The sequence below is a fragment of the Ixodes scapularis genome, unplaced genomic scaffold, assembly GCF_016920785.2.
Source record: "Ixodes scapularis isolate PalLabHiFi unplaced genomic scaffold, ASM1692078v2 PGA_scaffold8__174_contigs__length_109621045, whole genome shotgun sequence".
In the NCBI taxonomy this organism is placed as follows: domain Eukaryota; kingdom Metazoa; phylum Arthropoda; class Arachnida; order Ixodida; family Ixodidae; genus Ixodes; species Ixodes scapularis.
Window position 1 is genome coordinate 32048854 of NW_024609883.1, and position 17848 is coordinate 32066701.

General features: G+C 43.6%; 2 protein-coding genes across 2 annotated transcripts in view; both read right to left on the reverse strand.

Moving 5' to 3' along the window:
- LOC120842253 (CDK5 and ABL1 enzyme substrate 2) overlaps positions 1-4922 on the reverse strand; it is a 96765-nt gene extending 91843 nt beyond the window's left edge. Inside the window, exon 1 of the mRNA XM_040213285.2 lies at positions 3941-4922. Within this exon, the coding sequence (XP_040069219.1) occupies positions 3941-4269 (329 nt within the window). The 5' untranslated portion in view covers positions 4270-4922. The remainder of the gene's footprint in view (positions 1-3940) is intronic.
- A 4637-nt stretch (positions 4923-9559) lies between these two features.
- Positions 9560-17848, reverse strand: part of LOC8032653 (E3 ubiquitin-protein ligase MIB1) — a 522024-nt gene continuing 513735 nt past the window's right edge. The window contains exons 21-22 of the mRNA XM_042286613.1: positions 16040-16158; positions 9560-14409 (exon numbers count right to left, since the gene is read on the reverse strand). Coding sequence (XP_042142547.1) covers positions 14269-14409; positions 16040-16158 — 260 coding nt within the window. The 3' untranslated portion in view covers positions 9560-14268. The remainder of the gene's footprint in view (positions 14410-16039; positions 16159-17848) is intronic.

Sequence of the window (17848 nt, forward strand, 5' to 3'; positions counted from 1 at the left end):
CCTGAGACTGGAAGTTATCCACGCTTCAACTCGAGACTGGAAGTGAAAAGTATGTTATCCACGCTTCAACCCAAAACTGATAGTTAAAAGGGGAAAAAAATGCTATTCACACTTATGCAAACAGGTGACTTTCGGATGGTGTCATTTTCCAAGCTAGGGTGCAGGTTTTGTGTGGAGTCAAATTGTCTATACTCGGCGTCTCCACCCAGACCGAGTCTCGTTTTGGCTTCAATAAAGTTATTTCCTCCTCCTCTACCCTTTTGTGTTACACTGTCATCTGTTTATACTGAAAGAGGCGACTCCCAATATTTATGGCGTATCGATTTATTTTTACACATGTACAAAACGCCAAAACGCTATTAAATCATCAAGAAATACAACCAGCAAAAGTGAAATATTCTAGAAAATAAAAAACGAATCGCGGAAAAGAAAGAAGCAAATACATACACTCCTAATCGAGTACACTATTTGATATGCTAAAATACGCCCCGAATGGTGTTAATAGACAGCAGATCTATATGCTGCTGTCGAAACATTTAATATATAATTGAATAATTACGTTCTAACTTCTCATGTAATAGATAATTCACATGTTTTTTAGAGCAATTAAACTTGAACATGTCAATATAAAAACGCCTTGAAAAAAAAGTCTTTTGAGGCGTTTTGTATGGACAATCGATTACACCTCTACGGGTGCATTTTTTCGTAGACAGGATGCCGCAGTTGTCACATAATGCTGATCTGAATAACAATAGGACCGCCTGCGAAATGACTCTGCAGTCATACCATACCGGACAACGAACCCAGCCACGCCAAAATATCCCACCAACTGCTTCAGATTCTGACGATTCAGACTCAAGTAAAACAACTTGATTCCGTTGTTGCTTTTGTGTGACATCGCTTTCTCAAAATAAAGTGTAATAAAATTGTAACAGGTCGATTTTATTTCGAGCGCTTCAGCGTTTTTGAAGAGTACGCAATAATACGCGAACGTTGCGCAACATAGAGCAAGTATTGCACGTCTAACATAAACAAACAAAGCGAAGGGGAAAGGGCCTTATGCGATATGCAGGTAGCCAGGCGCGTTTGTAGAGATCAGGCAAACGAGCTGCAACCGCATAATGTGCGCTCAAAAGAGACAAGAAACGCATTGTCGAGAAGTACGCGGTGTAGTACAGTGAGGGACACAGTAAACCCGAGCACGATATCGATACTTCCACGCCATTTTATTTTGGTGTCGATCCACGAACTTCTCCACAACGGTTTATACTGTCAAAAATATAGCTTTCTAGCAGTGAACGAACGACTTACACCGAACATTCATCTGTTTATATTTATTTGCTTAGCAACGCCGTCATTTTTTTTTTCTGGTACCGTACCCATTATAAATAAATATATATATATATATATATATATATATATATATTAGGGAGTTTTCACCGCTTTCCTCCCTCCGCTAAGCTACCCGCAACGAAGAGACTGCTACTGCGCCTGCGCGGATCTCGTAGCGGATTGTGGAGAGCGTTGCGGGACGGCGGAAAGGTTTTTACGAAAACTCCCTAAAATCTACTTGAAGCGCATTACATGTCTACACACACACACATAGATATATCTATATATACCGGGTGTTTTTGCGAAGACTTTTAAAAATCCTAAAACTTAGGGCGTTTGAAAAAAAAAAAAAAAAAGAAACTGTCTGCGGGAAAAAACTACCAGCCACGGCGGACGTCAGGAATTGCTAAAAGCATACTAATTCGCCAGCTAATTAATTAAAATTTGTTAATTAACTCTTTAATTAGTGGAAATAGACATATGGTTCCAATTAGAAAGTTGGTGAGCGTTATCGAAAACCACTAAATCAGTCATTTTCAGGAAGACTTTTGAGCGCGTGAGAAGGGTAGTAGCGCACTAAAGTTACCCCTCGTGGAGCAGGTACAAGGCTAGCGGTTGCGATGAGGAGCCCGCGCGATTTTTCCGCCTCCTATGTAGCTCCAGCCCTGTACCTGCTCCACGAGTGGTAACTTTAGTGCGCTACTACCCTTCTCACGCACTCAAAGTATTTCTGAAAATGACGGTTTTAGTGGTTTTCGATGACGCTGAGCAACTTTCTAATTGGAGCTATATGTTTATTTCCATTAATTAAAAATGTTATTAACAAATTTTAATTATTATCTGGCTGTTTAGTATGTTTTTGGCAATTCCTGACGGCCGCCTTGACTGGTAGTTTGTTCCCGAAGAGTTTTTTTTTTTTTTCAAACGCCTTAATTTTTTAGGGTTTTTGAAAGTCAGCGCAAAAACACCCGAAAGTCAGCGCAAAAAAACACACACACACACACACACACACACATATATATATATATATATATATATGTGTGTGTGTGTGTGTGTGTGTGTTTTTTTGCGCTGACTTTCGGGTGTTTTTGCGCTGACTTTCAAAAACCCTAAAAAATTAAGTGCGTGTTCACTCGAAACTCACCTCAGGTAAAGCAATTTTTAATTTACTCAAAGCACAACATATACCAGTTACTTGGTACGTTTGTGCCAATAGAGTTCACCCAACACGCGCAGTAGTGCGAAGCTTTCACGACGACTTCTGAGCAAACACGACGCCTCTTTCAGACTACTCATATTGCTCTGCGGAATGTCGCGTTCATATTTCAGTTGTCGTGGGTCACAAGAAAGTCGTCGTCGTATATATATATATATAAACCACCATTAAATGATGCGCCTCTTCTTGCGGACTTGCTAAATCTGCGTAATTTTTTTCACCTTGAAGAAGATATATCACATTCGCGCGAAAGAGATTGAGATAAAGTGCTCCGCGCGATACGTTTGTTTTTTATTAATCACGCCAAAGGCGTTTAAAAAGAATATTTGCAGTGCATTTTCTATTTATTGTTCTTTGTTCACATTTCATTCAAGGTTGTAGCCTTTTCAGAAACTAGAGCGTTGCTGGAGTACGCAAACACCACTATGGCCAAGGGCGATATTTTTGCTCCCTATCCGCACACAAGGAAATGAGAGTCGAGATGAAAACAGATATCCGTGCCTAATGCCTCCCAGCAACCTCGCTGAAATTGTTGACCTCGTCAAATGAGAAGTGGAAAAAGTTCCGTCCCTTCCTGAGATTATGCGCATTTCATGCAGACTTCCAATGGACGACGTTCTTTACTCAGCCTTTGTTTCGTTTCTTCCTGCTAGCAACAGCAGGCAGTGTTGTACTACCTCGAAGTACCTGACTTCCGAAACAGGCAAGACTTGGCAGACGCTCAAAATGAGCCGGTGACGAAAGCAGGCGACTCTTTTTCCTGCCGTTCTAGCAGACGACTTTTCTTTGTAGCGATCTTGCAACAACTTAGCGACGTTTGTGGGTTGGCAGATTTATGTTCTGGTGCCAAATAAAGTGACAACTTTGGTGGGTACCGTTGATGGAACTAAAAAAATAACAAAAAAGGTGACAAAATATATATATATATATATTTTTTTTTTTTTGAAGGACCGATGATGCGGAAGGCTTGCACAAATCCCAATTGGATGGCATAAAAATCGCCGCAGAGGGGAGGAAAAAATATACAACTGCAAACAGATGCAATAGAGCAAACGCTTAGGGGTACACGGGAACCAATACGTCACTACGAATCAATTCAAACCGGAAATGCGATGGAAAAGATTTACTCCGACGGGCGCACCGGAAAAGCCTAAAAAAGTATACATTACGCTACGTTTCAGGAAGCAACCGCTTCGGACAAACATTAGAGCCGGCTTGGCCTCGTACCAACGTAAACGACCGCTACCTACAAGTGTGTGCTCCGTACGCGCCTGCGAAAGGGAACGCTTGAAACAATAAACATAAAAAGTATAACTAAAACACAATTATTTTTGTTACGTTATTGTTTAGTTCGCGCCGTCGCATCTTACTTGAATAGGAAATTCTCCTTACCGTTCACGCTCCCTTGGGCTGCTACCGCCTGCGGAATAGGCCAGTTTTTCGTCGCTGTTTGCCTTGGCGGCGGTGGTCGCAGCACTGCACTTGGACAATACGAGCGGCGGTGTAGTTCGATCAGTTGTGGCAGAATCATCTTCGTTGACGGCCAAGTCGCCGGCTGCGATGGCCGTGCGATCGGTCACGTCTACATCGCACGACTGGGTCGCGCGATTAAATATGTTGAGTTTCGTATCCCTGTGCGTCCCATCCAGGGAGATGTTCGAGAGGAACGTGAGCGCTGCAAGCCGACGGCGAGATCTTTGACGCTTCAGACAAGCCGCCATACCACGCACAGCGGCAATGCTTTTGCAGACGACGAAGACAGATCAAGCAGACGACGGTGTTAGCACACGCGGGTGAAGTGAATACCTTGTAGACGACGGTTGCACGAAACAACTGAAAAGGCGACAGCGGCGACGTTTCGGTGGTCGGTGCTAGGAATCGTTGGTGCACTTTGGGTTTAGGAATATCCTTAGAAACGACATGTAGTCCGTAAAGTCGGCGTTGGTTTAGAAGTCATTCCGGAGCACGTGGCCTGAAATGGGAACTGGCTGTGGAAAAGCACACTCTTTACCGGACTTGTTGTTGTTGGCGACGGTGGTGAGGCTGCAACGGTGCCGGCGGCGAGGTCTTGGGACGGTCGAGGCATGTTGGCTCGTCGTGCGGCTCTTGGCTCACTTCACGAAGCTGGGAGTCCGTACGGTTTCGACGGTTGTCGAGACGGGGTGGGCTGGAGAACGCTGACCATCGGGAGGCTGCTCTACGGCGCGGGGAACACGGACAAGGGCAGGAAGACGAAGCTGTTTCACTCACTGCGCGAGAGCGAGCGAGCGAGCGATCGACCGACCAACCAACCTACCGACATAAACCCAACAAAACGCTAGGATGACTCAAAACAACAAAAGAAATCAGTATAGGCATAGGTTTTTGCGATGGTGGCGCCATCTCTTGGTTTTTATTTAAAGTAATTGATGCTATTGTTGTATTAAGCTCATAGATGGCGCAATACGTAAAAGAAAAGAATAGCGACGGATGGGTTAACGCGCGCCCCCGTTATTCGCTAAAACGACCATTCGCTCAAATGTCGCCGTTCGCTAAAATGTCATTCGCTCTTGTGATATGGACCCGGGGGTTTCATAGCCTCACTTTCTTTGCACTGCGAAGTGAATATAGATTTCATATTTAAATATTCTAAGCTTAAATGGTAAAACAAAATGGCTAGGTGGCGTAAGCTACCGCCCGATCCAAAGGGCTCAGCCGTATTCATCCATCCGTCCATCCAAGAAAGCCTCTCTTTCAGAGCGCTCCGATGACCATCAGGGAAGATCCAACAAAAAAAGGGGGGGGCGACGGGGGCGCCCCCCCCCCCGCCCCCTCCCCCCCTTTTCGGAGCAATTTCACATGGGTTTGATAAGAAAGAATGGGAAAATAGTATCCTTACAAATTTTCCGCCCCCCCCCCCCCCCCCCCCCCCCACCCCACCCCACCCCGAAACGGAGTTCTGGATCTGCCCCTGGAGGAGAAGAGGGAGCTCCCCTCTTACCAGTTTCCTCTTCTGTGCATCTTGGATTTGCACAGACATCACTATATATTCTCCTCCCATCAGATTATAGAAGATATTGACCCGTCACTCAAAATTCTTACAAAAGCAGCTTCCTTCTCCTCCTCTTACATGGTGGTCAAAAGTATGCGATGTGACGTCAGTGCAAGCCATGTATGAGAAGCAAGAGAAGGAAGGTGACAGACAAGCGTCTCGCACCAGCTCGCCTGGACGTTGACTATTTTTTTTCACAAGACACCACTGGATCGCGCATCCCCACTTGGTCACTGCAGTGCAAGCGCAGCCACCAGAAGGCCATCTTGGGACACAAAAAATTGACCTTTGGAGCGTTGCTGAGGCTGGGTGGCAGCGTGGTGAAAACACGTTTTCTGCTTCTTTGTCGTCATTTGCGGAAGAAGTCTGTTAAAACTCCGTGTAAACGGTGAGAACACGTGGAAATTTTTATGAAAGCGCAACACTGCAGGAAACAGGCCAAACTGGTCAAAGGCAAGTTTCACCGGTCTCGCGGCTTGGCACACCAAAGTGCCGAGTCTCTGCCTTCGCATGCTTGGATACCGATCAAGAATCGACGTTGTGTGGATTTGTTTCGCGAGTGCAACGTGCATGAAGACATATGTGCCTCTAGAGCAGCATTTTGCTTTACTCTTCCCAGTTGAAAATTCCATGAGAGACCAATGCGGAGCGCAAGTTCGTCTGCTTCTAGCGCAGGAGTTGCGGTAACACCAGAACGATGAAAACTCTTATTGGCTGATTGAAAAAAAAAAAAGAAAATGGGTAGATTTTAAGAAACCTATCAGTCTCCCCGCTATCCTTTCAATCAAAACCAATCGGAGCTCAATGTCATTCTGACGTCACCGCAACTCCTGTGCTAGAAGCACACGACTTTCCCTCTGCATTGGAATTTCCAATTGGTACTAGTTAGGTTTTCAAACAACCAATTGGTCATTGTCAATGGGAACCAACAGGAACCATTTGAAACTTATTCAGATTCCAACTGGAAAATAAAATCCAATTGGTGAGACTCATTGTCCAGTACGCTTCCAATTAGAACCCACTAAAACCAATTGATTCCAGTTAAAACGTTAAAATTCCAATTGGATCTAATGGGAATTTTTAGATGTGTTACGACTGCATTTGTAACTTGCGGCACTCGTGGTCCAGAAATGAGCCTGATCCAGTGGCGACGGATGAGGTGTAGGGGTATGGCAACGGCGACAGATTGCCCACAACAATATGGGCGGCGTCTTAAAAACTTTCGACCTTGCCGTTTCATACTTCTACATTTGAAAATCTACCTTCCTCCACAGCATTGCTCTTTTTGTGCTGTCATGTGATCCATTTGAGTAGATTTGGAACATAGCCATGGTTAATCATGCATAATGGCAACCAGATTTTTTTTTCTTTTATTGATAGCAACTCGCCGTAGCAGCTGGGTGATCCAGAAGACATCTAAGCGCGACACACCTTCAAACCTTGCCATGGCGTTGATTCTTGATAAGCATCCAAGCGTCCAAAGGCACAGAGACGCAGCACTTCGGCGTGCCAAGAAAGCTATGATCACACCGAGAGACTGGCAAGACTTCTGTACGACAAGCTGCACCTTTTTCTGCGGTGCTGCGCTTTCATAAAAATTTTCACGTGTTCTCAAAGGCAATTCTCATCGTTTACAAAAGGTTTTAAAAAACATCTTCGATGAATGAAGATGAACAAGCAGAAAATGTGCCTTCAACACGCTGCCGTCCAGCCTCTGCAACGCTCCAAAAGGTTGACTATCTGTGTCCCAGGATGGCCGTCCAGTGGCTGCATTCGCGGAGTGGGAAAGCGCAATCCAGCAATTGTCATAGAGATCAATGGGTGACAGGAGTTGCCACACGATTCGAAGTAATCAGCCGTATTTATGTATCCACCCGTGCACTTGGGGGCGTCGGTAGACCCACGGTCACTCACCTGCTTGGTAATCGCGCGCCTTTTAAATCCACTGGCAGATCCAAATTAGATCAGTGAGGAGAGGTGAGAAAGGACCAAAAAATAATCATAGCAGACTCTTATCGACTCTCAATAGTGGTTTAATAGTTTAATGTGGTTTATTGCACTCCTAAGTAGACCTCCAACCATGCAGGCAACAAGGAAGGGCAGGTAGCCCATGCACAGTGTGTGTCCACGCTACACGTTCTAGATAACAAAAGGTGGTGTTGGCCCACGTCGCCTGCTTGGAGGCAGAGGGAGAGGAGGAGATAAGAGCGCTCGGGGACATCGGAACACCTAGCTCTGGTTGGAAAGATTTGTGGGTAGACAAAAAGCTTTGTCTCTACTTAGTGGGTGGACACAAAAGGATTTGTCTCTAGTCAGTGTTCAAACGCGAAACGCTGGACGCCGGCATTCAAACGCGTCCATAGTATTTTATTTTGTTTTAGTTACTGTACACATTCATAGATGGTGCCACCACCCCATCACTGGCAGAGCCGTATATGTGGAGAGTTCGGTCAGCAATTGGTAAGAACAGGGCAAAAGTAAAGGCACACCATTGGCCAAAATTGTTTCAATGACCTCGAGCGCGTTGATTGACAGCACTTGTGAACAACCACCAGCCACAAATATTCCCCTAGCAAAGGCAATGAGCTTAAAGGCCCGTTCACACTCTTGCGACCCTCCTAAAACTGGGTTCCATAAAACCTCTTACAACGAGAGGACACACTGGCGCCGTCTACTGGGTAGCAGTGTAAACTTGGCGGTCCGGCATATTCTCTTTTTCTCTCGTGCATTGTCCTTTTTTTCTTGGCTCGAAAAACTCTTGTCAACGTTATAAACGAGCCTTTCTTATCGGTATTACGCACATTTGACCTCGAAAATCTCGCAAAACCTTCGCCCTTGTGAAATGCAGTTCCAGGGTCAACGCATAGATGGCGCCAGCATGGCAGTGTGCTCTCTCGTCCTAAGAAATTTTAAGAGGTTTTAACAAGTCTCGTCTCTCTTGGTTGTGCTCAGTTGCAAGAGTGTGAACGGGCCTTAACTTACACCCTCCAATCACAATTTCTGGGTAAGGATGTAATCAAGCATTTCCTTTCAGCACGCGAAAGTTGAAATTTGCGACTCTTCGTAACTGAAAGGGCAACGCACACGACGTTGTCATCACGGCGACATTCAGAATGCGCTCCATCTTTCTTTTGCAGTCGCAGCTGCTGCCACCAAATGGACGGCAAAGACCGTGGGCTCGGCTCTGTGGGAGTTTTGACCCTAATCCCGAATGTGCACCCCGTGTTTGCAATTTCGCTGTATGTTTCAAGAAACTTTTCTCCTCAATGTCACCTTTTCTGGCTCAGTTAACACACTCAGCACCTTGAATCTCACCTTTCCCCTCAATCTCTTACAATTATCCATTCATGTACTTTCAACCTCATCCAGAAACAAAAAATACCTGCGCCTTTATATGCTTCCTTCAAGGCCGTCTCAGATACTTTTACTACGCAGGATCGTCACTAGGGGAATATACGGCGTTGGCGGTGGCGCTACTTTGGCCACTCCACCCCAGCTCCTGCCGGCTCCTCCCATTGACCAAACTCTCTCTATTTACGACTCTCATCACTGGAACTGCACCCCTGACTTCCGGGCGCAAGAGCCCTTGTCCTTGTTCTCTTTGACTATAGGTTTAACTCCCCCGGGCCCCCACAAACACACACAAAAAAAAAAAAAAATACTACAGCATTCAAACAGTGAGTAGACGTAAAGGCAGCTAGCTTTGTATCTGCACGGCCCAATCATTCCAACCAGGGGCCCTAGCTGATCCGGACACTTGACGAGAAAGTCGGCGAGAAATCCGGTGGCCGTGATTGGCCGGCGCCAAGGTCAAGTGCTGCGCCGGCCAATCACGGCCACTGTATTTCTCGTTGACTTTTTCCCCAAGTGTCCAGATTAGGGCCCCAGAGTTCTGCATCTGACATCCCCGCATGCACTCATATCCTCCTTGCTCTCAGTTTCTATACCCGCATAGCACAACCGAAGACTCATTTAAACAGTGAAGTATCATTATAAATCTTTATTTTCATTTTGATAACGATGCAAGAGCATTGCATGCGAGCAAGGGTTTATTCCTACAGAAAAAAAAATGGAATCCGCTATATTTCACAGCATGGAATAACCAGACACACGAAGACGTCCAAGAAGAACACACAAGGATGCATGTTTTGGATAGGAAAGCTTTAATGTGCAATAAATATAAGCAAACAAAACATAATAACTACAAAAAAAAAAAAAGGTTTTGTGTGGTCTTGGCGTCCAAGCAAGCAGACAATTCTTAAAAAAAAAATAGATTTCGAACTGGGACTTCTGCAAGACAACACTCTTGTAAACCACACAAACATATATTATGAAAGCAGTCACTGCAGTGCACTTAGAATAAGAAGCAAGATGAATAAATACTAAAGCTTATAGCTGCACATTCATGCCACACAAGAGGGAAGAATTAGCATGTCAGAGTAGACATTGGCAGTAATGTAGAGCACTCTGCGATACATGTTAAACAATTCTGGGTCACATGGGCAAATAAGACAGCCTACACAGCTTTTGGAAAACACCTTTCATGTTCCTCACCATTGATGCAGTAAAAGAAGAATACATGGTCAACACAAATTAGCAGACCACAAAGACTTCAATTTAGAAATGCCTAGATTTTAGATAGTGCTTAAAATACAATGCCTACAAAGACACTATTATGCAAGTGTTGCAAATGACTCTACAGCCATCCTAACACTAGAGCCCTAAAAAAATGTACCTTCAATTTCTAGGATATCTGAATCAGGCTTGTGTTAGCAGGTAGGAAAAATGCTCAATTTGAATGCAATACATGCAGAAGCAAGCGGCAGAAGCACAACAGACAATGTTTCATTAGACACATCAAATCTCCATCGCGCCAAAACACCCACTACAACTTGCATAACTTTTGCTTTTCACAGGCACCTTTCATGCTTCACTAATCACACACTTTTCCGTAATGTTACAACACAGATCTGCAAGAGTCCAGTAGTACCAGTAACGCTGTAGCCACAGTGACGCAGTAAAAAAATGCATATTTGCAGGCATATGTTCAGGTGCTAACTATACTTCACCGCGGAGTGAAATGCGACTACCTAAGAAACTTTGCCTCATCTCAAATTTAATGCAGCTGTTTGTTAGAGTACTTTGGCAACAACACGTCACTAGTTTGTTACCACTGCAGCCACCATTTCCTGCAATGCCAGCACAGGCAGTGGCTGGTAGGGCATTGCAATATGTAGGAAGCTTTGATTGGCAAAATAAACTTTCTAAATGCATATATCTTAGGAAAAATACAGAACAAAGCAAAAACAAAATAAAGGAGCAATTTTTTTTAAGCCAGAGGTGTACATAAATTGAAAGAAACCCAATCTTTTGAATGGGCCTGTAAAAGAGAGTCTACAAATTTAAAAGACAACAAAGTTTCTAAATAACCAGTGCATTATATCACTGTTGAGTACCATTTCTTTATACAATATTGAAAAGAGTGTAGTTGGGAAAATTAGAAAAAAAGGGTGCAATTTCATGAAACTCAAAAGCAAGAAAAAAAAAAAGATCTGCCACTTACAACTAAAATATGTAGTAGATGGATTACATTTGGATTAAATGTCGTATACACTATAGTAGAAAAACATGTTTAATGACAAGCATGACGGCCTAACTCAGAATTTCTACAGTAAGAAAGTGCATACAACAAAACTTAGACTTGAAGTGCATGAAACAAATTCCTGCAGGGAAGTTCTACATGTAACAATAGTGTGACATGCATGTCCATCGAAACAAGCAGGAACACTTTTCTTGATCACCCTCAAAACAAAAATACCAAGATTGAATGCAAGCAAAGCAAAAAAATGATAGCAGAAATATATACTGGCATACCAGCATGGATGAAGGGAACAATATATATATGCCAGTATTAAGTTCCACTCTTTCAAGACACAAGAAAAAAAAAAAAAAAAAAACTTGTGGGGAAACAAAATAGAAATAAAGAAAAAAAAGCTTCAGACACTAAGAGTGAGCAAATCCTTATCGGTCACCACTGACAGTAATTCAGCCAGTGATTGTAGTAGGAGGTGCAAACTTTTGAGAGGGACAAAAAAGCAAGACGTCTGTTCCTTCTTTGTTCAATATTACATACAAAACATGATGTAATGAACCAGGTTACTTTTTAATGTGTTCTACTACCGATTCAATTTCTATGCTTATTGATTATCAACGGTCGAACAACTGACAAGTTCCGAATTCTCGGCGAGAAAGTTACCTACACATAACCCTCTGCTGAAAGAGTGGTAATTTCATTTACAGTCTCACTTGCATAAAAGAGCAAAGGAAAAAAAAGAGAGAATCAGCCATGGCAAAATCAGCATCCAGTTTGAAACAAAGTATGTGCGGAGCGCAAGTTTGCTTCTTGCACAGGGGTGGCGATGATGCCAGAACACCAAGCTCTTATTGGTTGATAAAAAAAAATGGTGGGCAGAGCTCAAGGCATCTAGCATTGAGGACTACCCACTATCCGTTCAATCAAAGCCAATCGGAGCTCCGCGCCGTTTTGACGTCACCGCAACTCCTGCGCAAGAAGCGGACGACTTGCTCTCCGGATTACCTTGCTTTGTTACTCACAGGAGGCCGCTAGGACGGTATGTCACAGCGACACATTCAAATGATTTGCAACTTCCATAACGATTGAGGGATACGGCATCAGTGAGCAGCACAAATTGCAATGACTTTTTCATTGGGAAAAACCAATGATATATTCAAAGAAAAAAAGAACGATAGATAAATGATGCCTCAGCCTTAGGTTACTGGTAACATATGAAAAGAGTTTTTATATACCATCTGCAAGACAAGCAGTGGCATCTCTCTGTGTGATGACACACGAGACTAAGAACATATGGACGTTGAAATACAAATACCCAGATTCAAACAGTCCCACTTCTGATTACGTTTGCGTTACGCCCTTCAAATGTAATGGGTCTTGATGTTAGCAATGCACCTGAACCGATTCTTTGGCTCCACATATAAATCGGTAGAGAAAAAACAAAAACATCAGGGACACTCAAAGTAATAGGCAAACTGCTCATCTTTCAGTTGCTGGTAATCAATTGGCAAGCACTGGTAATCAATGATTATACCGCGTGCAGGCTACAGCACTCCCGCTGTGTCTGTCACTTAAATCCAATAACCACACAGATGAAAAATTCAAACTATGGTGATGCAGGTGAAAAGTCCAAACTACGACGACGCGGGCCAAAAATCAAAATTACGACAGCGCAGGTGACAAAATCCAAACTACGACGGCTTGGCCTCGGGTTACTCTTAACCGCCCGTAACCGTTTGAATACCATTAAAAAGTAAAATCGGTTCAACGTTTGTTTTTGCAACAGAATTAATCCAATTAAGAATCGCATCTTCTCACAACTGTGAACCACAAGTATGAATGGTTCCAATACACACTCACGAGCGGCATGTCAAAAGAGCCATTGGTTCATTCATAATTAGATTACCAATATAAGCCATCAACAATGTTAACTAAAAACAAAAAAAAAAAAAAAATGGACACTGCAACAGTCCAGTTACGAGATGCCAATAACCGTCGGTACTCGTCCCTGTACCGGGGAAGGCTGGTGTAGTACACGTTTATGCCCGAGTGTGACCGGCTGCGCTGCAACCGCCAACATCCAGCAGGTGGCCCTAAAAACACTTCCAATCTGAGTATAACAAGACTGAAGGTTTTGCAGTATTGCAAGACCAAATCGGTGCCCCATCCAAGAGAAGTGTTCGCTTGTAACTACTATAAGAGGGTTCCGTGTTTCTGGTGGTTTACTCTTCGTGAAGTTAGGTGGGTGTGTTTTTCTGAGTTTATTTTCTGCCGAAAATTCTGTTAGATTCCCAATTCTCTGGAATTTTAAATTTAATTGTGCTAGCATCCCAATTTTTCGAAATTTGAAATAAAATTGAGTTTCTAAGAATACACCTGTGTTGAAGGATTATTTCTTTAGGTTGATTTGGCGTCGGCGCCCTTCCCTTTGGGAACACCAACCGTCCGGCGACAAAACTCTCAGACAAGCGTCGTCGACGCTTTAAAATCGTTTAAACTATTCTTCATGGCCCAGAAATATACAAGGACCCATTGCCCCACACAAACTTTGACGAGAGATATGGTAAATCCCTTTTTGTCAATTTATTTCGAGATTTGAAAGTAAACTGGAGTGGCTTCTCCTCGGGGCCACCTACTTAAGGTTACGCACTTAGCACCGATCCCACGCTCTGACCGTATTTATTCCTTAAATAGTACTGCCTCTTTCATTTTACCTTTTGCGAGCATGACCTGGAAATTCCGAGCTTTCCGAATAAACCCGAATTGCAGAAAAATTTCACCCGCGAGCGTTTTTTGGATTTATATGAAAACACAGAACTCTACTTGTAACACTGTGCCTAAAACTTATGCAGATTTGAAGTGTTCCCAAATACTCGATAGACAACGCCAGTGTGCATTCTCTCATTGGAAGCGGTTACAAGTGGTTGCGACGCAGTCGGTCATAATCAAACGCAAATGTATGAACCAGTCTTAAGCAGTCTGCTTCGTCACGGTCAGAAGACGACGACAGTCTGCCGGCAGCAAAAGGCCCGAAATGCCCATCACGACCGGGATGTAATTGGTTGCGAGCGTGCGGTCCTAAGGGTCCCAGAACCATCAGTAGAGGAGGATGCGCTTCTCCACCGACTTGCGGCAGATGGGGCACTCGGACATGCGGTCGCCGCACATCTGGCACGTGCCGTGCCCACACAGGAAGATCATGTTCTTGAGGCGGTCCAGGCACACGGGACACATGGTCTGTTTGGGGAAAGGAACGGGATCACGGGATGCAGGGGGCTATGAACCTCTGCGGCACTGGCAATGCGGCTGACGTCAGTTCCGAGCACAAATGCTTGCAAGAACGAATTGACGGTGTGACTACGGGTTAAAGCAAACGAAGTGACTAACACATCTGCTGCTTGTTGCCTTTCTTTTTGTACTTGCATTAAGCCTACTACTTTCTAGTCTACCTTTAACGGATTTGTACCTTCTACATAGCGAATGTCCCGAAAATTTCATTTTATATTGGGGCAGCACTCCTTGGATATGGTTCGCCCAGTTTTCATTGGGGTACAACTGCAATGTTAACTGCTAAAAAAAAAAAAAAAAATTTCAGGGACAGATGCAGCGCAGTTTAAGGGCTGCCTTTACTTTTTACTGAGAAACGAGGCAGTTATGACTGTACATAGTAGCTAGTACAGGGTGCTTTCAAATCGCTCCAACTCTGCAAATGGACTTTGACGTTGCACAAAAGGATGTAGCTTTTGATAGTAGCTTAGTGGAAGTTGAGCAGTTAATAATTTAAACAGGTGCAGGTTCCTTACCGTGTCTTTCAAATGAAATGTAGCAAAAGCAGAGGGGCTGTATACGCTCAGCACAGACTACACACAATCACACTGCACACAGGCATTTTCCCGTTAGAAATACTAGTGAAGAAGTTCTCTCGCTAAAGTAGGCGGAGAAACTTTCCCGCTAGATTCAGCGAGAAAATGACAACACATGACACGACAATATTGACATTATTAGGCACATGTGAACAGTTCATTTTGACAATATTATTGAACCAAATATTGAATAGTTTCTCCAGGACTTTCTTTACTGCACTCAGCTGAACTGTATTGGGATGGCAACTAAATGATGCAATTGACATAAAAGTAAGCCTATAAAGATGTACAGCTAAATCTAATCGAGGAGATTTATAAAACTTCTAGCTGTATGCAGATATCTTTCCTTCAGTTTCAAATTCAAGAAAAAAAAAAGCCAAATAATAGTGATGAATTCACGGGCATTTCTGCCTAACATATACTCTCGCATAATAATATTTGCAGTTTAAGTCTGAAAATTTTACTGCAATATAGATATCAACATTCATAAATTTTCCAATTATCTTTGTACACACCAGGTGTGCGTGCATCCGCTTTGAAAGTGTGCATTCCTCCAAAGCACATGATTGTGATATTTGTACTTTTCCATGTGTTGATCGCGGTGAGTTAGCTCTGTTGAGCGTGCTTCTTATTGAGCACTGATGCACTGCAGACAAGCAACACCTGCAGAAGCAAACGCTGCCAGTGTAGCTTCTCCGCAATGCACCTGTGCTTGGTAAGAAGCGCGCCTAATGGGGTTGACCCGCCGCGATTGGCACTCGGAAAAATATGAGTATTGCAGTTCATATCGAAGCAAGTACCGAATAATAGCGTATTATTCGAAACTACTATTGGAAAGTTAAAAAATTTGCGCCATCAACATTGACAGCATGTGGCACAACGACTCTAGATATAACACACCTGGGGATCCGCTGCTAAACCTTGTCAATAACGGCTATCGCCGTAAAAGAAAAAGAATATCGCAGCGATTTGCGAGCATCATTGTCGGACACTAAGATCCTCACCTGCTCCTTGATGTCTTGCAGCTGCTGCTGCAGTTTCTGGAAGTCATTGACGTTGCTGTCGCGCACTCCATTGTTCATCACGTGACCGGGAAGGGCGGCCAGCAATGATGCTGACGGAGCTGTGCAAAAGAGACAAGGAGACAGCGTGTCAATGCATGACTTTGCATACAGTGGTAATCGAATAGAATATCTAAAAAAATAACACTTCAAAGTTTCCCCCGACTTCTACAGTTTTCTGCAGTCACTTAAAAACGAAACACTAATTCCCGGACTAATCTGGAGAAAAGAAAGAAGTCTACGATCGTCAACAGTGATAAAAAAGATGTGTCATTATAAGCTGTGACTCTCCATAAGCTTAGCAAAAACAATATGGTTCATGTTTGGATTCTACGGACCGCTTAGCCATGAGCGCATGAGCCAGGAGTAAGGTTCTTTTATAAGATTTCTTGCCCCTCACGGCAGTTGCAACTGCCAACAGCTGCTAGATGTTGGTGGTTGTAACGGAGTCGATCACAAGCAGAGGCAAATCTGTGTACCAACCTTCCCTGGTATGGCAAAAAGTACCGACAGTTATTGACATCTCGTAACTCGACTGTTGCAGTCTCTGTTTTTTTGTTTTTAATATTTTTATAGTGAGTTACAGGTTAAGAAACATTTTCGAGGAAAAGGAGGGCAGGGAAGGAGGAAGCAGACGGAATGCTGGAGGGAAAAAGAGAAAACTTCCTCCTCTCTTCAGCATTCCGTCTGCTTCCCCCTCCCCAGCCGGAAAGCTTTTCTTAACCTGTCCCTGACTATAGTTAATGTTGCTGAATGACTTATAATGATAATCTAATTAAGAAGGAACCAATGGCTCTTTTAAGTGCCTCTCTTGAGTGTGTACCGGAACCAAAAGCTATATTGCCCCATGCATAGGGTGACCAGATGTTTTTGGACGAGACAGTCCTGTTTTTGAAGTCCGCTTCTGCCGTCTCGTCTTTTTGTCCTAATAACGAATCATGTCCCGTTTTCGCAGGAGTGCATAGTTTCAAGACTGGCACCAAACGAGTTGAAGAAAACCGAAACTATGCCTACTCGCTACAAGTATATTGTACAATGGCTATACGCACGGCGCGAAACTTAGTAGGTCTGGTATAAAACGAATGGTTACAAAAAGCTTCAACTTGCAATAAAAAAAGGAAAAAAGTAGCATAGCTTAGTGGAAAGGTGCCTGCTTCATTAGCAGCGGACCCAGGTTCAATCCACAGAGTGTGGTTACTTTTTTTTTTGTTTTCAAACATTTTTTTGGGGGCATTCGGCGATATTTACTTTTCTTTTTACAATTAACACTGAGGAAGAAAAAAAAACTAATGTTGTCGACGAAACTTTGCTGAACTAAATAGTATGGCACTCCCTTTCCGGCGGCTTGGGTTAGCTTGGTTTGCTGGTTGTACGGTGGGGCCAAGCGGGTTAATAGTTTTTTAAAGTGCAGCCGCATACTATTGTTGAGAGGTGGCGTGAACGCAGGCAAGAGATATTTACCCAGAGAGTAAAATTGAGTGCGATATGATGACGTTTTGAAATAACAGCAGTTATTTCATTAAATTGTTTCTTCCAATCTCAATCTCTAAGACAATCAACCCCCCTGTTGGGATGTCCCATTTTCTCCTTGAGGAATACGGTCACCCTACCCACACATGACCAAGAAGAAACGCTTCTCCGTACTTCTAGAAGATTTGCGCTTACTCTTACACCGGGGGTAACAGATAAGGAGCATGACCTTGCTAAGTCAGTCCCCCGAATGTTCGACGTTCAAACATTCTAGACCGAATA